The sequence below is a fragment of the Oncorhynchus mykiss genome, chromosome 9, assembly GCF_057628025.1.
Source record: "Oncorhynchus mykiss isolate SJ-2025 chromosome 9, ASM5762802v1, whole genome shotgun sequence".
Taxonomy (NCBI): Eukaryota; Metazoa; Chordata; class Actinopteri; order Salmoniformes; family Salmonidae; genus Oncorhynchus; species Oncorhynchus mykiss.
The window spans coordinates 31,029,901-31,049,975 of record NC_143030.1 but is presented as its reverse complement, the minus strand read 5'-3'; the positions used below and the strand labels follow the sequence as shown (position 1 = coordinate 31,049,975).

The window sequence follows — 20,075 nt, the reverse complement described above, 5'->3', positions numbered from 1 at the left end:
TTTAGTCCGAACCATGAAAAACAGCCCCAGACCATTATTCCTCTTCCACCAAACTGTACAGTTGGCACTATGCATTGGGGCAGGTAGTGTTCTCCTGGCATCCGCCAAACCAAGATTAATTGCCACGTTGAAAGTCACCGAGCTCTTCAGTGAGGCCATTCTACTGACAATGTTTGTCAACGGAGATTGCATGGCTGTGTGCTCAATTTTATACTCGTCAGCAACAGATGTGGCTGAAATAGCCGAATCCACTCATTTGAAGGAGTGTCCACATACCTTTCTATTTATAGTGTATTTACACCCCTTGATTTTTTACAACATTTTGTTGTGTTACAGCCTGAATTTCAAATGGATTAAAAACATATATATATATATATATATATATATATATATATATATATATACACCTCATAATTTCAATCTTTTTACAAATTCATTAATAATGAAGAGCTGAAATGTCTTTAGTGAATAAGTATTCAACCCCTTTGTTATGGCAAGCTTAAATAAGTTCAGGAGTAGAAATGTGCTTCCATTCAAGTCGCATAATAAGTTGCATGGACTCACTCTGCGTGCGATAATGGTGTTTAACATACAATTATCTGTAAGGTCCCTCGGTCGAGCAGTGAATTTCAAATACAGATTCAACCACAAAGACCAGGGAGGTTTTCCAATGCCTCACAAAGAAGGGGACCTGTTAAAACAGTTACAGTTTTTGAATGGCTGTGATAGGAGAAAACTGAGGATGGATCAACAAACAACATTTAAGTTACTCCACAATACTATCCCAATTGACAGAGTGAAAAGAAGGAAGCCTGTACAGAATAAGAATATTCCAAAACACGCATCTTGTTTGCAATAAGGCACTAAAGTAAAACTGAGAAGAAGAAAAATAAGGCATAGAAATTAATTTTAGGTCCTGAATACAAAGTGTTATGTTTGTGGCAAATCCAACACAACACATCACTGAGTACCACTCTCCATACTTTCAAGCATGGTGGTGGTTGCATCATGTTATGGGTATGCTTGCCATCAACAAGGACTAGGGAGTTTTTTATGATAAAAATAAATCAAATAGAGCTAAGCACAGGGAAAACTGGCTCAGTCTGCTTTCTAACGGACACTGGGAGACAAATTCACCTTCTAGCAGGACAATAACATGAACCCCAAGGACAAATATACACTGGAGTTGCTTACCAAGACAACATTGAATGTTCTTGAGTGGCCTAGTTACAGATTTGACATAAATTGGCTTGAAAATCTACATTAAGACTTGAAAATGGCTGTCTAGCAATGATCAACAACCAACTTGACAGAGCTTGAATCATTTTTTAAATAATAATGTGCAAATAATGTACAATCCAGAGGTTCAAAGCCCTTAGAGACTTACCCATAAAGATTCACAGCTGTAATCGCTGCCTAGGGTGATTCTAACATGTATTGACTAACATGGGTTGAATAATCAAGATAAGTTGTCTCTCTTTTTCTTTTCTTTTTTACACATTTTATTTAAAAAATCCCACTTTGACATTACAGAGTATTTTTTGCACATCATTACAAAAGCATATATAACCAACCGTAAGAGCAACATGAGTACTAGGCATGGCAATGCACTCGATTTCTTTTACTAATTGTGATTTACCTCTCTATGTCTTTCTGCCTCTCTCTGCTGCGGTATCAGCCATTCAGACTGAATATTGATGATGATGTAGGCTAAATCAAGTGTTATCAAGTGTTAATCACACATGATGCTGCAGTAGCAGTACTGTTGATATTTAAACTACGTAGCTACAGTTGAAGTCGGAAGGTTACATACACCTTTAATCCTAGTAAAAATTCCCTTGTTTTTAGGTCAGTTAGGATCACCACTTTATTTTAAGAATGTCAAATGTCAGAATAATAGTAGAGAGAATAATTTATTACAGCTTTTATTTCTTTCATCACATTCCCAGTGGGAAATAAGTTTACATACACTCAATTAGTATTTGGTAGCATTGCCTTTACATTGTTTAACTTGGGTCAAACGTTTCGGGGAGCCTTCCACAAGCTTCCCACAATAAGTTGGGTGAATTTTGGCCCATTCCATCAGGTGCAACTGAGTCAGGTTTGTAGGCCTCCTTGCTCACACACACTTTTTCAGATCTGCCCACACATTTTCTACGGGATTGAGGTCAGGGCCTTGTGATGGCCACTCCAATACCTTGACTTTGTTGTCCTTAAGCCATTTTGCCACAACTTTGGAAGTATGCTTGGGGTCATTGTCCATTTGGAAGACCCATTTTTGAACGAGCTTTAACTTCCTGACTGATGTCTTGAGATGTTGCTTCAATAAACCCACAGCACCCCCACAACATGATGCTGCCACCCCCGTGCTTCACAGTTGGGATGGTGTTCTTCGGCTTGCAAGCCTCCCACTTTTTCCTCCAAACATAACGATGGTCATCATGGCCAAACAGTTCTATTTTTGTTTCATCAGACCAGAAGACACTCACACCTGTGTTAACGAGAGAATCACTGACCTGATGTCAACTGGTCATTTTGTGGCAGGACTGAAATGCAGTGGAAATGTTTTTGGGGGATTCAGTTCATTTGCATGGCAAAGAGGGACTTTGCAATTAATTGCAATTCATCTGATCACTCTTCATAACATTCTGGAGTATATGCAAATTGCCATCATACAAACTGAGGCAGCAGACTGTGAAAATAAAAATTTGTGTCATTCTCAAAACCTTTGGCCACGACTGTACACGGGTAGAGCTCTATCTGAGCACAACATGCCTGGTACTAGGAAGACCACCCAGCAGATAGCGCACACACATTCATGAGGTTGTTCCAAAATGTTTGTTTGAAGAATTAATCTATTGCAAGAATGTTCCTAGAACACATTTTGTTATTACAGTACCTGTAAAGCTAAAAAATAACTGAATGTTCTGTGGTGGTTGTTATAGATGTTTTGCACATCATTTTAGTGAATGTTAGGAGAACATTACAAGGATATCTAATTTGAAACATATATACAACATTGTCTTATCAAAAACATGATTTGAATGTTTTTGCGATGTTATCATCCTAATGTGGATGACACCCTACACTCTTAGAAAAAACAGATCCCAAAGGGTTCTTCAGCTGAAACCTTTTTGGTTCCAGATAGAACACTGTTGGGTTCCATGTAGAACCCTCTGTGGAAAGGGTTTTACATGGAACCCAAAATGATTCTACCTGGGGAAAAAAATAGTTATTCAAATGGTTCTCCTATCGGGACAGTCGAAGAACTCTTGTAGGTTCTAGATAGCACCTTTATTTCTATGAGTGAAACTAGAACTTAATGGGAACGCTAGCTAATGCCCTGGGAATGTTCCCAGTTTGCTGGGTACACTACTACAGCCCTTGGCATCGAATTTCCACTAAGACAACAGTATGCTGACATGCAGGCCTACTTATTGTAAGTATTCCGAGGCAAGGAAACGGCACTAACTTTCATCTGAAAAGCCTCAAAACCTGTTTCCCTCAAAGGACTTTAGATTCAGATACCAAAGGCTGAAAAGCAGCTATTGAGATGTAAAACAGTGTTGTGCGTCACACAGACCACACTAAAACAGATTAATGAAGTAGCACACACAAAAGACAGTGTCCTGTGCCAGCATTGGGAAACAGTGGACTTGAGTTTTAGTCCACAACTCTACACACATGCATGCTCGTACACGCATGGACGCTTTGCGCGCACACACACACACACACACACACACACACACACACACACACACACACACACACACACACACACACACACACACACTATATCCACCAAGTTCTGAAATAATTTGTTTTTAACTGGAGCAACTGGACATTAATCATTGCATTCCATCCATTCCACTTAAACTGATACAATGGAGGAGAGAAAAAAAATTACTTTCAAATCCTCAGAGTCGTAATTTTATGCATTCAGTGCACAGAAATGTCCAAGTTTTCTGCCAAGTAATCCTTTACTGCACACACATCCCAGAACATACTCCCAGTTTGCCTGGCTACCCAGACTCCTTGCTCCAGCAAAATGCTATGCCACACCCACGGATGTTAGTTTCTTATCCGCAGTGAGTCTGGATCTGAGTACCTCCCCAATGCAAAGACATTCGGGGCCGTCTGATTGGCCCAGAAACAATTAGGTTGGGGCTAGGTTTGGGCGATATACCATTTGTACCAGGGGTGTCAAACTCACTCCATGGAGGGCCAAGTGTCTGATGGTTATTGGTTTTTCAATTAAATTAAGACCTAGACAACCAGGTGAGGAGAGGTCCTTACTAATTAGTGACCTTAATTCATCAATCAAGTACAAGAGTGGAACGAAAACCCGCGGACACTCGGCCCTTCGTGGTTTACATCATATACCGTGGTATTTCGAAATACCGACGGTATTGGGGGCACCCCGCCACGCGATGCATGCATGCTACTATAAATTAAAGCTGCAATATGACAATTTGTGTGCGGCCTGACCAAATTCACATGGAAATGTAAGTTATAGATCTGTCACTCTCATTGAAAGCAAGTATAAGAAGCTGTAGAACTGTTCTATGTGCACTATTTCTATGCTTCCTGGTCTTAAGTTTAGTTTTTGCATCTTTTACTTTCGATTTTGTACACCAGCTTCAAACAGCTGAAAATACAATATTTTTGGTTATTGAAAAGATATGTCACAGATGGTACAATTATTCTCTACACTATACATGCTTGTTTTGTCACAAACTGAAATGAAGCAAACTATTATAGTTTTCGCAACTAAATCAAATCAAATTTTATTTGTCACACACATGGTTAGCAGATGTTAATGTGAGTGTAGCGAAATGCTTGTGCTTCTAGTTCCGACAATGCAGTAATAACCAACAAGTAATCTAACTAACAATTCCAATTCCCTCTGCTGTTTCCTGAAGTCCACAATCATCTCCTTAGTTTTGTTGAGGTTATTTTCCTGATACCACACTCTGAGGGCCCTCACCTCCTCCCTGTAGGCCGTCTCGTCGTTGTTGGTAATCAAGCCTACCACTGTTGTGTCGTACGCAAACTTGATGATTGAGTTGGAGGCGTGCGTGGCCACGCAGTCGTGGGTGAACAGGGAGTACAGGAGAGGGCTCAGAACGCACCCTTGTGGGGCCCCAGTGTTGAGGATCAGCGGGGTGGAGATGTTGTTGCCTACCCTCACCACCTGGGGGCGGCCCGTCAGGAAGTCCAGTACCCAGTTGCACAGGGCGGGGTCGAGACCCAGGGTCTCAAGCTTGATGACGAGCTTGGAGGGTACTATGGTGTTAAATGCCGAGCTGTAGTCGATGAACAGCATTCTCACATAGGTATTCCTCTTGTCCAGATGGGTTAGGGCAGTGTGCAGTGTGGTTGAGATAGCATCGTCTGTGGACCTATTTGGGCGGTAAGCAAATTGAAGTGGGTCTAGGGTGTCAGGTAGGGTGGAGGTGATATGGTCCTTGACTAGTCTCTCAAAGCACTTCATGATGACGGAAGTGAGTGCTACGGGGCGGTAGTCATTTAGCTCAGTTACCTTAGCTTTCTTGGGAACAGGAACAATGGTGGCCCTCTAGAAGCATGTGGGAACAGCAGACTGGGATAGGGATTGATTGAATATGTCCGTAAACACACCAGCTAGCTGGTCTGCGCATGCTCTGAGGGCGCGGCTGGGGATGCTGGGGATTTTCTTTTTGTAATCCGTGATTGACTGTAGACCCTGCCACATGCCTCTTGTGTCTGAGCCGTTGAATTGAGATTCTACTTTGTCTCTATACTGACGCTTAGCTTGTTTGATTGCCTTGCGGAGGGAATAGCTACACTGTTTGTATTCGGTCATGTTTCCGGTCATCTTGCCCTGATTAAAAGCAGTGGTTCGCGCTTTCAGTTTCACGCGAATGCTGCCATCAATCCACGGTTTCTGGTTTGGGAATGTTTTAATCGTTGCTATGGGAACGACATCTTCAACGCACGTTCTAATGAACTCGCACACCGAATCAGCGTATTCGTCAATGTTGTTGTCTGACGCAATACGAAACATATCCCAGTCCACGTGATGGAAGCAGTCTTGGAGTGTGGAATCAGATTGGTACTAGGAAATGGCGGAGCGATTTCTGCACAGTGCATCTTTAAGTATAACTCCAATATAAGAAATCTAACATGATACATGATATCCAGCTCGGGGCTCCAGCTATGCATTTGGTTTGCTAACTTGCAAGCTGGGTGGTTAGATTTCAAGATCAAGCTTCTTGGTTGCAGCAGAAACAGTCAATCCCCTCCTGTTGGCAAAATTGTTTTGTGCATAAAAAATATTTATATATTGTGCCCCTTGTGTGCAATATACATTCGGTAATACCGTATTCCCCAGGATGGTACAAAAACGGTATGACGGTATGAAAATCTGGATACCGCCCAACTCGAGTTGGGCCAGAGCCTGAACACACGTGGGTAAAGCGGCGGATTGAAAATTCATTGGCTTTGATACTCTGATTGGTTAGAAACAATCCAATAGCTGATGACTTTGTTTTGTACAACGCTCCTCGTGCCCATCGTCCCCACAAACGACTTCAATAATGGCAGTCTCAGACTAAAATATGTATCAAACGACAGAGCAGTGGAAGAACTCCCAGTCGCCTTGGCCAAGCTCCAGGTATGGGATCCTACTACCACTCCATCAAAGAAGTAACGGAATGGGAGTGCTTGTCGGAGGTGTGCACTGCGTAGTGGTTACCCAGCTGAGATACTACACGCATCTCATCAGGTGTGCATCGATCCCTGGACCCCGTGACGCTCCAGAGAGCAGACAGAGAACCTCTTATAATAGATGCTCAAACACATTGGTCGTTCCCACTCACAACCTTCACTTCAAGGCCCATAACCTTCGCTTCAAGGTCCGCCACACGTCCATTACCACTCGCTGATATCCAGGGGGAGGGTCGTAAAATAACGCCTTAATACAGGGAGGGGTGTGTGCGTGCGTGTGTGTGCCTGTGTGTGTGTGTGTGTGTGTGTGTGTGTGTGTGTGGCCTTGTTGCTATTCAAAGGCAAAAAGGCATGCTGTGCACCTGCTCCTGTGATTGGGACGGTCAGCAGAATAGGTTCGGACAGATTAGCTGTACTGCAGCAGGAGATAATGGATAATGATGCAATGGAAAAGCACAGCCTGTACTTGAGCTTTGCGATGAAAAGGAAATAAACTGTTGGTGACATTCCAAAAACTGTTCACTGAAATCTAGTTGTATGGTTTATTGGCCAGTCCAAAGAAAACTGAATATGTTTAAAAGTAACCAAATTCTTCTGGTGTCTGTCTGTACTGTATGTGTTTTAATAGTTGTTTTTTTTAAAAACCTTTATATAAAGAGGGAAATTCCATTGAGACACAGGCCTCTTTTACAAGGGAGCCTTCACACAATCATACAAATTCACAATATGTACCGTTTTCAAGGCATTAAAAACACATGCAATTTCAGAAAAGTAACTTACAAAACAATATCCTGGAAAACCAACACATTCCACAGGAAAAAGGTCATCAACCAGCTGTCTGAACTGCCGTAACAGCACCATTCAACTTTAAGAGAATTCTGGTGATCATTCCACAAGTAAGGTGCAAAAAAAAAAAAAAACGCAGCTCTACCTAACTCAGTGGAAAGCGGAAGGACCTCCAGAGTTAGCCATCTCTGAGACCGGGTCTAGTAACTCATATAGGGTTAGGTTAACAAGGAAGATACGGTGGAAGTTTGTGCAAAAGGGCTTTATAATACAAAAATGGTGCAATGAATGTCGACTGAATGATTTCTACTATTTAACAAAAGTCACGGCCTATTTCTATACAGGAAGCCCATTTTAATTCTTAGCTTCTTAACTAACTCATCAATATGCTTTTTGACAGATAGACTTTCGCCAATCCATATACAGTATTTATAAGCAGGGACACGATCAATATGGGCAGTGGGCACCATACAATGTACATATGCATAAATCATCAAATCCATTTTTAAGCTGTTTGGACAGTAACATATTCTTAGTTTTTACCGGCATTAAGTACCCCTTGCAATTCAACAAAGGCTTTCTGCAAAGCGAAAAAAGAGAGCATTTTTGAAAGAACCTTGTCACCAACAGGGGCAACCAAACAGTTCAATCAAGGACTGTGAGCGCCTGGACTGGCAGAGCTAAGAGCATGAGAGAGTGTGTGTGTGTGTGACTTTTGAGTGATGCCAATGTAGTCTTAGCACTGATACAGGAAACACACACACAGGCATACCGATACACAGGCACACAGGCACACACACACACAAACACACACACAGTGCCCTTCTGTTTCCCACACACACTTCACAAAGTCATAATCACGTCCACTTGCTGGAGTCTGTTATGATAAGGACCTTTGCCAGCTCTTACAGCATGTGGAATTTCGAGGCGATCAATCAACTATTTCTGTAGGGCACTGCAGGATGGTTTTGAAGTTGCTTTCCTCACTTGCAAAAACCTCTGAAAGACACCATGTTGCTGTCAATGGGTTCCTATTAGCTCATTAGCATTGGAAGCTAGACCAACACATATTTCGACTAATTTTATCTAAGAACTGCCCTATATAGTTAAAAGTGCTGCCGTAGATCCAAAGAAACAGTACAGCATATCAGTGAACATGGAACTGACAGTTTTGCTAGGAGGACACACCCTACCTGATACATTACCAGAAGTCTACAGTACCCAATACCTTAAACCTTGACTGTCTGCTGTCTGTTCACCCCAGGCCTCCTAAAGGGCATGGAAAAGAAAATAGGGATGGATGACCCCTTCCCACTGATGGCCCAGATTCCTGCAGTCCACTTGATAACAGAGGCCTAATTTACAGTAGCTGTTGAAAATATGTTTAAAAGCAGCCAAATTCCTCTGATGTCTGGTATGGGTTATCAAGGTCTGCCAGGACTGGCAGAGCTACCAGCGTGAGATAGTGTGACCTTTGAGTGACGCCAAGGGAGTCTTAGCACTGACACGGTAAACACGCGCACTTCTGTTTCCCCACACACACACCTCACAAAGTCACTCCAGCCCACTTATTATATTGTAATGACAAGGACCCTAGCAAGTGGGGCTGGGACGATACCAGTATCGCGATACTCGTTAGTATCGTGGCAAGGCAACAAAACACGAAGAGGGTTTGACAGCCTTAATGTTGGAAACGAACACTATTATGTTGTCATCCAGAGTCACATTTATTTATTTTCCAACCTACAGCACACAATATTTTACAAACAGCAGGTGTTTTAAGGACCAACGAGTTTGGTCTGTTTCGTGTTTAAGTTATTTTTGCTATGGAAAAAAATATTGCGATACTGATATCGTCCTGGACCTGTTAGCAAGATCTTCCAGCACGTGGCATTTGAGGACTAATTTATCTGCTGCACTGACCTGGGGCTGTTTTTAGCACCTTGTTGTTCAGGGTAACCAAAGCAGAGCAGGCAGCCTTTGAGCTACTTTACTGTAATACTTATTATAGTGTTAGAGGCAATAATCGCTAAGATTTACTTATTTAACTTACAGACTTGAAGGCTTAATGTGGAATGTTGGGCTCTACTTTTGCAAAACTCCTTGGAAGCCTCTGCTGGTGCTAAGCCACACACACTTTACGAATAGGACTTTCGATGAAAACTGCTTGGATTCCATTCATGAAGATAGCCAACGCAAAGAGCACTTGATGCCTGTTCTTCTAAGCTAAATCCAACTAAAATCACCAGAAAAGAATTAACTCCACAACTTACACTTTTTAAATTACATTTGAAGTACGTAAGAGTCTGAGGTTAGACCTTTGAGGAGGGTAAGAGGGACTAAGAGACTGGCTGACCAGAGAGACCGAGCTGGACGGTAAAAGCCCTCTTTCTCCACACCAGCCTTTTCCTCTCCATGAGTCTAGAAACGCCAGTCACTGGTGGTTAAACCCAAGCTGTCAGACGTCCAGAAAACCCCAGGAGAATGTTTTCGAGGTCAGACAAAAAAAAACCTGGAGAGACTTAAGAAAAAAAGAGCTGTCCGATCAAATGCCTGATTGTATTTTATTGGGAAAGAGACAAACCCCTGGGGGGCACGCCTCTCAGCCATAAACACAAGCACTGTCTTTGTCCCATAGGGGGCTTCACAGGGGCCACATGCACACAGGCAGCCATTCAGGCACCGATCCACAAAGACACACACAGGCAGACACGCACACACATAGCAACAAGGGCCTCCGGTTCCCACACGATGCTATTGATCGTTGTTAGTGCATTCCGTAACATTGAACTCCCCTTAACATACCGCACCGTTCTCCACGTACACACACGCACGCACACACACACTGCAGCCGTCAGCTCTCAAGAGGGGGCAGAGCAAAGGCATTCTACGAATGTGAGAGATGTTCGGAACATTGTGCCTTGGGGGGTGGGTTAAATAGCCACTTTGATCGCACACCAACACAAATATGCTATTAGTGGTAACCCACAGGTCTCTGAGTGAATACATGAGTGGGAGAACAGGGTAGGAGCAAGCAGCAGACAGTAATATAGTGAATGTGAAGTGAATGGAAGTGAATGTGAAGTGAATGTGCCTCATAGAGGAAGCCCACATTAGACCTCACCTTCACCCATAACGGTATTCATCATAATCATCGTCATCCTCTTCATCTCACATCCCTTCATCCCATTGTCTAACCTGGGGTTTACCCCAGAATACTGTTTTATAGGACAATATTATTTGATTATTTTCATTCATTGCTCAGATGTTTTACTTTGGTCCAGTGTTTCTCCTACCTAAATGATTTAGGCTTCAATTGGTTTCAATTTCAATATTGGTGCCAGGGGTCCTGGATGTTGCTTTGGGGGCCTTCGGAGCCCCACCTAGAAATAACATTGGTCTGACGTTGTCCTAACTGACCCTCTGTTGCGGTCTCTCTCCCGCTCGCTCTTTGATCTTTTCATCAGATCAGTTTCAGAGTCATCATGCCTATTTCACACCTCACAGACAACTGGTCATCTCCTAGAATAGGAGGTATTTTTGTGTTTTTTATTGAACCTTTATTTAATAAGGAGAGAGCGAGAGAGGGAGAGAAATAGAGGAATGAATGGAGGGACGGATGAATGAACCAATGAATGAATGAAACCGATACCCACCTACCAGCTCTTTGCCATCAGTGGCATACTCAGTGGTATTGAAAATAGAGTGCGTGCTCCCTAATACGATATGAACGGGCAGCTCTCACTGTGTGTTCATAACCAAGGCTTGAGGAGTAACAGCACCACCACTTTAAACATTTTTTCATTTTTTATTCACCTTTATTTAACCAGGTAGGCTAGTTGAGAACAAGAACTCATTTACAACTGTGACCTGGCCAAGATAAAGAAAAGCAGTGCGACACAAACAACGACACAGAGTTACACATGGAATAAACAAACGTACAGTCAATAAAGTCATAAAGTAAAGTCATATACAGTGTGTGCAAGTGAGTTAGGATAAGGGGTGTTGAGGCTATAAATAGGCCATAGTGGCACAATTATTACAGTATGGCAAATTAAACACTGGGGTGATAGATGTGCAGAAGATGAGTGTGCAAGTATCGATACTGGGGTGCAAAGGAGAAAAATAAATCAAATAAATAATATGTTGAGGAGGTAGTTGGATGGGCTATTTGCAGATTGGCAATGTACAGGTGCAGTGATCTGTGAGCTGCTCTGACAGCTGGTGCTTAAAACTAGTGAGTGAGATATGAGTCTCCAGCTTCAGTGATTTTTGCAGTTCATTCCAGTCATTGGCAGCAGAGAACTGGAAGGAAAGGCGGCCGAAGGAGGAATTGGTTTTGGGGGTGACCAGTGAAATATACCCGCTGGAGCGAGTGCTGCTATGGGTGGGTGCTGCTATGGTGACCAGTGAGCTGAGATAAAGCGGGGCTTTACCTAGCAACAACTTATTGATGACCTGGAGCCAGTGGGTTTGGCGACGGATATAAAGCGAGGGTCAGCCAACGAGAGCATACAGGTCGCAGTGGTGGGTAGTATATGGGGCTTTGGTGACAAAACGGATGGCACTGTGATAGACTGCATCGAATTTGCTGAGTAGAGTGTTGGAGGCTATTTTGTAAATGACATCGCCGAAGTCAAGGATCGGTAGTATAGTCAGTTTCACGAGGGTATGTTTGGCAGCATGAGTGAAGGACGCTTTGCTGCGAAATAGGAAGCCAATTCTAGATTTAACTTTGGATTGGAGATGTTTGATGTGAGTCTGGAAGGAGAGTTTACAGTCTAACCAGACACCTAGGTATTTGTAGTTGTCCACATATTCTAAGTCAGAACCGTCCAGAGTAGTGATGCTGGACCGGTGGGTAGGTGTGGGCAGCGATCGGTTGAAGAGCATGCATTTAGTTTTGCTTGCAGTTAAGAGCAGTTGGAGGCCACGGAAGGAGAGTTGTATGGCACTGAAGCTCGTCTGGAGGTTAGTTAACACAGTGTCTAAAGAAGGACCAGAAGTATACAGAATGGTGTCGTCTAGGTAGAGGTGGATCAGAGAATCACCAGCAGCAAGAGCGACATCACTGATGTATATAGAGAAAAGAGTCGGCCCGAGGATTGAACCCTATGGCACACCCATAGAGACTGCCCCATGAGACAAGAGTAAAGCTGGGTACTCTTAACACTCAGCAGTGGTATATACCACACATGATATGACGAGTGAGTATGTGTCATCTTCAACAAACCTGTCACACCCTATGCTAATGTCTGCACCATTTTTAGTAACTTTCAGGCTAGTCGAGGCTTATTAACATAATGTCATAGGACAAGGGACAATCAAAGCAATTTTGCTGCACATCTGATGATATATAGCCAGGATTCTGATGAGGATGAAACAGTAAAGATAACTAAGACCAAAGGAAAAAAATGCATGCATTGTAATTTGCACCTTATTACCGTGCCGTGCACTGTACATCGTCTTGGCAACTGCTAAACTCAGAATGAAATGCTTTGTCATATCCACAGATTGGAGAGACACAGGAGGGAGCACACAGGGCTCCGGCCGCAGTAGAGAGAATTAACCCTTGAGCAAAGCACTTTAACCTGAGTCTGAACTCACTAAAGCTCCAGAAATATGGTCCAAACACGCAACCGTAGCATACGACGCACTCTCCCTCACGTCTCCTTGGATACGCAGCATTAGGCGAGCTGGAGACCAAAAACACAGATAATGACGTGACTGAAAAATGGCCCAGTCAGAAAGTATGGCCTCACACACTGATAAAATATACACACAAACATTGACACATAAACCCACACTCGTAGCATGGGTATGTGTGCACACATATGTGGAGTCCACTGAGCACACACACCCACACAAACACACACGTGTACACATAGTGGTAACTGCAGAGGGAAGCATGACTTTGCAAAACATCTACAGGGCAAAAAGAGAGGTAATGAGAGAGAGAGAGAGAGAGAGAGAGAGAGAGACAGAGAGCGAGACAGAGAGATACAGACAGAAACAGAGAGAGAGCAAGAGAGAGAGAGACAGAGAGAGAGACAAGGAGAGAGACAGGGAGAAAGAGAGAGAGACCAAGACAGAGAGAGAGAGAGAGAGAGCGAGAGAGAGAGAGAGAGAGAGAGACAGAGTGGAAGACAGAGAGTGTATTCACTAATTTAACCTGACACACAGCAGCACTGTTCTGTCTATACCACACCTGTCTGTCTGCACTCAAAAACTCTCTGACAAAATAGTTATTCCGATCATTATTGGGCTCAACTCCATCTGGAAAAGGTTTGGTTTCTACTTGCATTATGAAAAGACCTTGTCCAATTAGACTGACAGGAATTGAAATGGAATCGACCCTAACTCTGATCGAAAAACATGTCTTTGATCTTAATGACTGTTACGTTATAGCATACACCAATGCTATTCCATGTTGTCACGACTCCCGCCGAAGTCGGCTCCTCTCCTTGTTCGGACAGCGCTCAGCGGTCGACGTCACCGGCCTTCTAGCCATCGCCGCTCCACCTTTCATTTTCCATTTGTTTGGTCTTGTTTTCCCGCACACCTAGTTTACATCCCCTCATCACTCTGCGTGTATATTATCTTCTGTTCCCCTCCATGTCTGTGTGTGTAATTGTTCGTTACGTTTATTGTGCTGTTATTTTCGGGTATAGTTTTGAACCCGTTGTATTGTATTGTTCTCCTGCACCTGTTCTCCTGCACCTCTCCTGCACCTGACTCCAGTTGACCAGACCACCACATGTTCTCTGAGTTTTGGGCAACTGGAGATATTGCAAATACAGCTGATGTTCCATAACTGATTGCCAACCTGTTATGTATTTATTATGTTAAATAATGCATGGGAAGAAATATAATCTGAAGTAGTATTTATTTATTCCACATGGCAGTCTATGTAGCGGTCATGTTTAAAGACTGTGGCTGGGTGAGACGGGACATAGAGACCATGCTGTGACTGTTCTCTTGTGTCCCTGGTGGCTGTGTGGGGTGGTGACTGGTGGTGGAATCTGCGTTCCGCTAAAAGCATGAATCGACTCTGAGATTTCAATGACATCGTTTCAAAAGTCGTCTTGAGGTGAGATACAGACAAGGCTGTATCCTTAACCTCGCTCTCTCTATCTTTCCCTCCCTCCCCCTATCCATTCTCATCCATCACTTCTCCCCCCTTCCATTCCCTTTCTCATTTCTCTCCATCCCTCCTTATCAATCATGTATGCCTTTCTCTAGCTCCTTCCCATTCTCCTCATCAATTAGCCACTGAGGAAATGGAATCAGATTGGCTGCTATGGCGACCACGGCAAAACAACCGCCTTCTTTTCGAAAATAATTGATCCAGCATCACCAACACAATGATATTACCACACTCATCATAAGATATCTATCACGCTGTCGCCCCCTTGCCCTTGCCTCCTCTCTGTCCCCTTGTTTTATCTTTCTGGCTCTTTCTCTCTTCCCCCACACACACACACACGCCGCACACATACGTCGCACACATGTGCATGCACACACAAGAACACTCACACACATGTCACTGTGGCCATGTCCTGATTTTGTCACAATCTGGCCTTAACCGAGCCGGAAAGAGTGGCAGATGTCCTCCACATGAACAGATCTGGTGACAAACGTCTTTTACCTCCCTCTTCCGCCCATCCCATCCCGTCAGACAATCCTACTCATGGTGTTAAACGACCTACCATAGGGCCCTGGGTATAGGTACACCCATTACAATAAATGAATAAGAACAGTCTTATAGTATTTCTAAATGTGTGTGTCTGAGGGTGTGAGTGCGTGTGCACGCATGCACCAGTACGTGCATGGTGCATGTGTGCTTGCCTGTGTGCTAGTGCGTAATCCCACTGCCATATTCTCGACAGACTGCTCTGCCAAACAATCTGCTGCCATGGTGCTGGACAACTGTGCCTGCCCCCTGGGTGACACTGTGCCAGTTCTCTCTCTCTCTCTCTCTCTCTCTCTCTCTCTCTCTCTCTCTCTCTCTCTCTCTCTCTCTCTCTCTCTCTCTCTCTCTCTCTCTCTCTCTCTCTCTCTCTCTCTCTCTCTCTCTCTCTCTCTCTCTCTCTCTCTCTCTCTCTCTCTCTCTCCTCTCCTCTCTCTCTCTCTCTCTGTGTGTGTACCAGCATCACACTGTACTATACAGCAGGCAGCCTCACAGAGACCTAATGATAGAACAGAGCGACGATTAATATTCCATTATCTGTCATATTTACAGGCTCAGTGATTTTGTGTCATGTTTGTACACAAAATCCCATTGTCAAACTATCTTTGACAACCACACTCCCATAGGCAGCAATTAACACAGAAGGTCTAGTTCAGGCCCACTGAACTGAGCATGTGACATAATAGTAATGTCAATAAATAGCCACGCCTCTTGTTCGCATTGTTGTCATTGCATGTCATTTCACTATACTACTACTTTTAAAAGGTTGTTCACAATAACAGACAATGTCGAAAGGCAACTAAAACCAGATGCACTTCCGCAAAGCCCTCCGTCTCAGCCCTCAGCACAAAACTCTGGCTCCCAGGACACATGACATCAATGTTTCATGCAATGACTGCTTTTCACACAACCTCTCCAATTTAGCATGTCATGACAATACACAGGCCTAGTCCTGTAGAATGGTGGTGTAATCATTCAAAAGCGCATAACTAGTGGCGATCACTGACACTTTGGGGTGAGCTATTTGTGATAAGTTCAAAGGTCACCACCCTTTCTAGTGACTTCTGCTTTGTTTGACAGTCTGTGGTCAAAGTGTAGTGCTGCAGGGCAGCCTATTTCAGCTGTACAATGTGTCGGCCTACCTAGATGCAAATCAGGTGACCACAATTCAAAATAAAAAAGGTTGTCATTTGTAGGCTACGCCTAAAGAGCCGAAGCAAATGAGAGTAAATACTGATTTGATTTGCATGATATAGATATAGCCTGTGGTGCAAATCAGCTCAAAGTCTATTTAATTGTAGGAAATCTGTTCCAAAGAATCCCCACGCATAATAGAAAGATATAGGTCTATGTGATCTATAGCCTATGTAAGGAAGGTTTGAAATGAAAATGTTTTAGTCAAATATTACATTGTGTCGGGGCTTCCTGCGGTCAATATGCTGTTTATAAATCATTTGTAAATATGTTCCCGGGCCCCTGACCATCCGCTTAAGATGGTCACTCGATTCAGCGGCTTGTCGGCTGAATCTTGTTGATGGTCCCTGGGCTATAGGCTTGACATTCTTGCGTCTCTGTCACTCGGCAAAATAACGGGCTACACGACGTCACGGGCAAATTGCCAGCAAACCCTCTTTAGAACCAGTGACATTGATACCATGATAGACCTGTTTAGCAGACTCTAAACCTAAGCCTAAACAAATCCACTGTCCAAATGTCACCTGCCTAAACAACCATGCACACTGTCCATGGAAAACGTGCATTTTGGATAGTTTGGCTGTCTGTTTTGGATGTGTTGAATCTTCAACGAAAGGCATAGGCTTGCCTACTTGCAACGTGCAGAATCCTACAAATCACAAGTAACACATTCCTTAGTCGAGGAGGGAGTACATTGTACAGTGTAGCACCTAACAACCATTAGCGGTTCTGATGGGGGGGGGGGGGGGGCAGTGCCCCTGTGCCAACAATTTTGGACCCCCTTGTGGCCCCCCTAAATGTGGAGTATGAAATAATTTTTACATAACTAATTTTTGCTATCTTTTTTTTTACATCAGTTAAAAAACTGATGACATAGTGACAACATTAACGTCTAATGTAACTGGCCCCTCTAACAGTACAACTTGCCCCAGCTTGGCCACCCCCAGTTGAAATGGTCTAGAACCGCCACTGCTAACAACCACTGACACTAAACACTAATATTGCAACAAATAAACTGTAAGACAACTTTGTTTTCGACTGCGCTCGAGCCGAGCACCTTGAGGATTTGGTAACCAGGGGAACGCCTTCACCCTACCATCCTCACGCGAGCTATTCCACGTCAACCACGAGGATACATTTCAATAACATTGTTTCTTGCAACAATTTAGGGCTAAATCCGCGTATACAACCCACCTGACGGGTGTTGGTGGTGGGCTCTTCATTCGCAGTGGGCGACGGTGTCCCTCCTTCAATCGATGCTGGAGTGACTGGGTCAGGAGAAGAAGCCATGTTCCAGTCTCATTCACAAGCCGTTCTTGCTGTCACGTTTCTCGGGTCTCTTTACCATTCAGTCCTGGTGCAGCCGTGGAGACCGTGGCTGCCCTGTCAACGTCCCAGGCCGAAACCTTGAGTATCTGTCCGGCCTTACAATCTAGGTGCTGTCTCCCATACGTCCTGTGCGGTTGCTCGTTTGCAGCGTGAAGTAGAGTCGGTGCCCAGTCGAGTCTATTCAAATGACGTTTTCCGAAGTGTGTGTGTGTGTGTGTGTGTGTGTGTGTGTGTGTGTACTTCTGGGCGCGCGATGCAGCAGCACAAGCTCTCCCTCGCCAGCCACTGCCACTATTTTGTCAGAGATGGTCTGTTTCTTGTTTCTGTCACTCACCCCTTCTCCCTCTCCACTTCTCGTTCTGTCAACGCTGCTCTGCTGTGACTGGAGAAGAGGCTACAATGCTCGCGCACGCAAAACTGATCACAGAGAATCTGATCACAGCTGGGAGTGAGTTAGAATAGTTTAATAGCAAGCTGTGCCTGTGACATATTTCAAAATCCCATTCAGCTCGCTTTGTATGGCGAGGGAATACACCAATCAATCCTAACATAAATGTATGCACGTGTTATGCCCTTTCCGTCAATGTCAAACTATGCGCACATAGCTGACTGCACAGTCAATGTGACAAACATTTTGTATTCACTTGCGCTGAAGCCTTTTATCCAAATGAATAAATTCAAGGAGAGAGTTGACTTCATTTTGGCTGAACATCAGCTGGGTCAATAATTTGTGTGGCACTTGGCAGTGAGACGTACATCAGCAGTATTGGTCTACTGCAGAGTCTAAGAAAGAGCTGGAATGCAAGACAAAACACCCCATATACCTGCATGCACTATTCTATTACTGAAACATGTATTTTATGACTGGGCCTATAAGGTATTTGGGGGTTGGGTAACTCAAGAAGGTCAGCCTCAGCCTCTCAACCCCCAATTTGTCACTGGGGACACTGAATGGGTGGGGGGCTGGTGTCCCAGCTGGTGACCGTTTGTTTGGGTCAGGGACCTAGCAAGGCGTAGTTACATTGACAGGCCTCTCTCTCCCTTCGCCAATGTGAAAGTGTCAGAGGCAGGGGGATGGGCAGCACCCTAACGCTATAGTGTACATAGAGGAAGATGAGAGATGATCCCGCCCCTATCACCAGTAACGGAGACAGATGGACATATAGGTTACGTTATGTATGTGTGTGTTGAACACGAGCTGAGGGTAATAGATTACACGGTAAAACTAAATATTATTAAGTAACTGTTTCCACAGCCTTTTTTTTTTGGTTTACTCAACTTTTGGTCAAAGTGTTACCCGAATCCAAAGGAAAACGCCACCCCAAAACGATGTTTTTGGTATTTGTTTCATTAATCCATTGTTGGCATAAACCCTATTCGCACGGGACGAGTAGTATTAGAGACAGTTAATTATGTAATTATTACCACAGAATGTCCGTTATTCCAGAGGACGATTCAGACGGGATTAGTTTATCCAAACTGCCCTCTGTAATTTTTTTTTTTTCTCAATCAATTGACAGTTATGCCGGAAGCCTGGAGTTTTTTTTTCTAGGAGTGAAGATATTTCAATAAATCCAGGCGATAACAGGGCTACACCGATAAGCTTGGAGCTTGGTTCCCAAGTTTCTAAACCATACCAAACCCTACTATTTGAATTGTGGAAGCGTGATCATAATCAGTAGGTTGTTTTAGTGACCGGCAGTAGATGTCCTAAATGCCAAGCAGCCTTACGGTGTGTGCTAAACAGTGCACTTGCACTTGAGATGCTTTTTAAAGCTATGGATGAGAAAGTGAATGTATCATTTCCAAACGTCTAGGACAGTTGTATGCTGTATGCTGCTTTGCCATCGATTAACAGCAAGGTTACACTAAATAGTCAAAATATGTTTTACTGGTGCATTTGGCAATATTGAATTAATATGCACAAAACATATCAATTAAAGCATTAACTGTGAAAGGTGATACATGTAGACCCTTCATATAGGCTATGCAGAGCAATTTATCAAATCAGCTATGGTTTTCCTGTCAAACATTTCTCTCAAAACACAGGGATGTCGATTTTCACTGGATTATTGTTATCAGAGGACCTTGGAGTTCCCCCCCAGTAGGTAGTTTTGTCTGGAATTGTTACTGTCCTACCATGTAAAAATTACTGCCATGGCAGATTCGAACGGGACTAAAATTACAGATGAGGTGTTTTGTGCGCGCGCACATAATTACATTACCCCACCACCCCCAGTAAAACTAATCCCTTCCGAATAGGGCTATAGTCCCAAAATGTTTTGCTTGTCAGCAATCAAGTTATGTAACTTTCAAAATACAGAAATCATCCCGTATGACGCAAAACGCATCACACCGGGATGATTTC

The 20,075-nt window shown here is 43.6% G+C and overlaps 1 protein-coding gene across 18 annotated transcripts in view; it reads right to left on the bottom strand.

The window, feature by feature from the left end:
• Positions 1–18,441, bottom strand: part of ank2b (ankyrin-2) — a 252,259-nt gene extending 233,818 nt beyond the window's left edge. For all 18 annotated transcript variants that reach the window (XM_090183989.1, XM_090184002.1, XM_090184004.1 and 15 more), the window contains exon 1: positions 17,573–18,441. In XM_090183989.1, the coding sequence (XP_090040115.1) occupies positions 17,573–17,668 (96 nt within the window). In that variant the 5' untranslated portion in view covers positions 17,669–18,441. The remainder of the gene's footprint in view (positions 1–17,572) is intronic.
• Between the last annotated feature and the right edge of the window lie 1,634 nt (positions 18,442–20,075).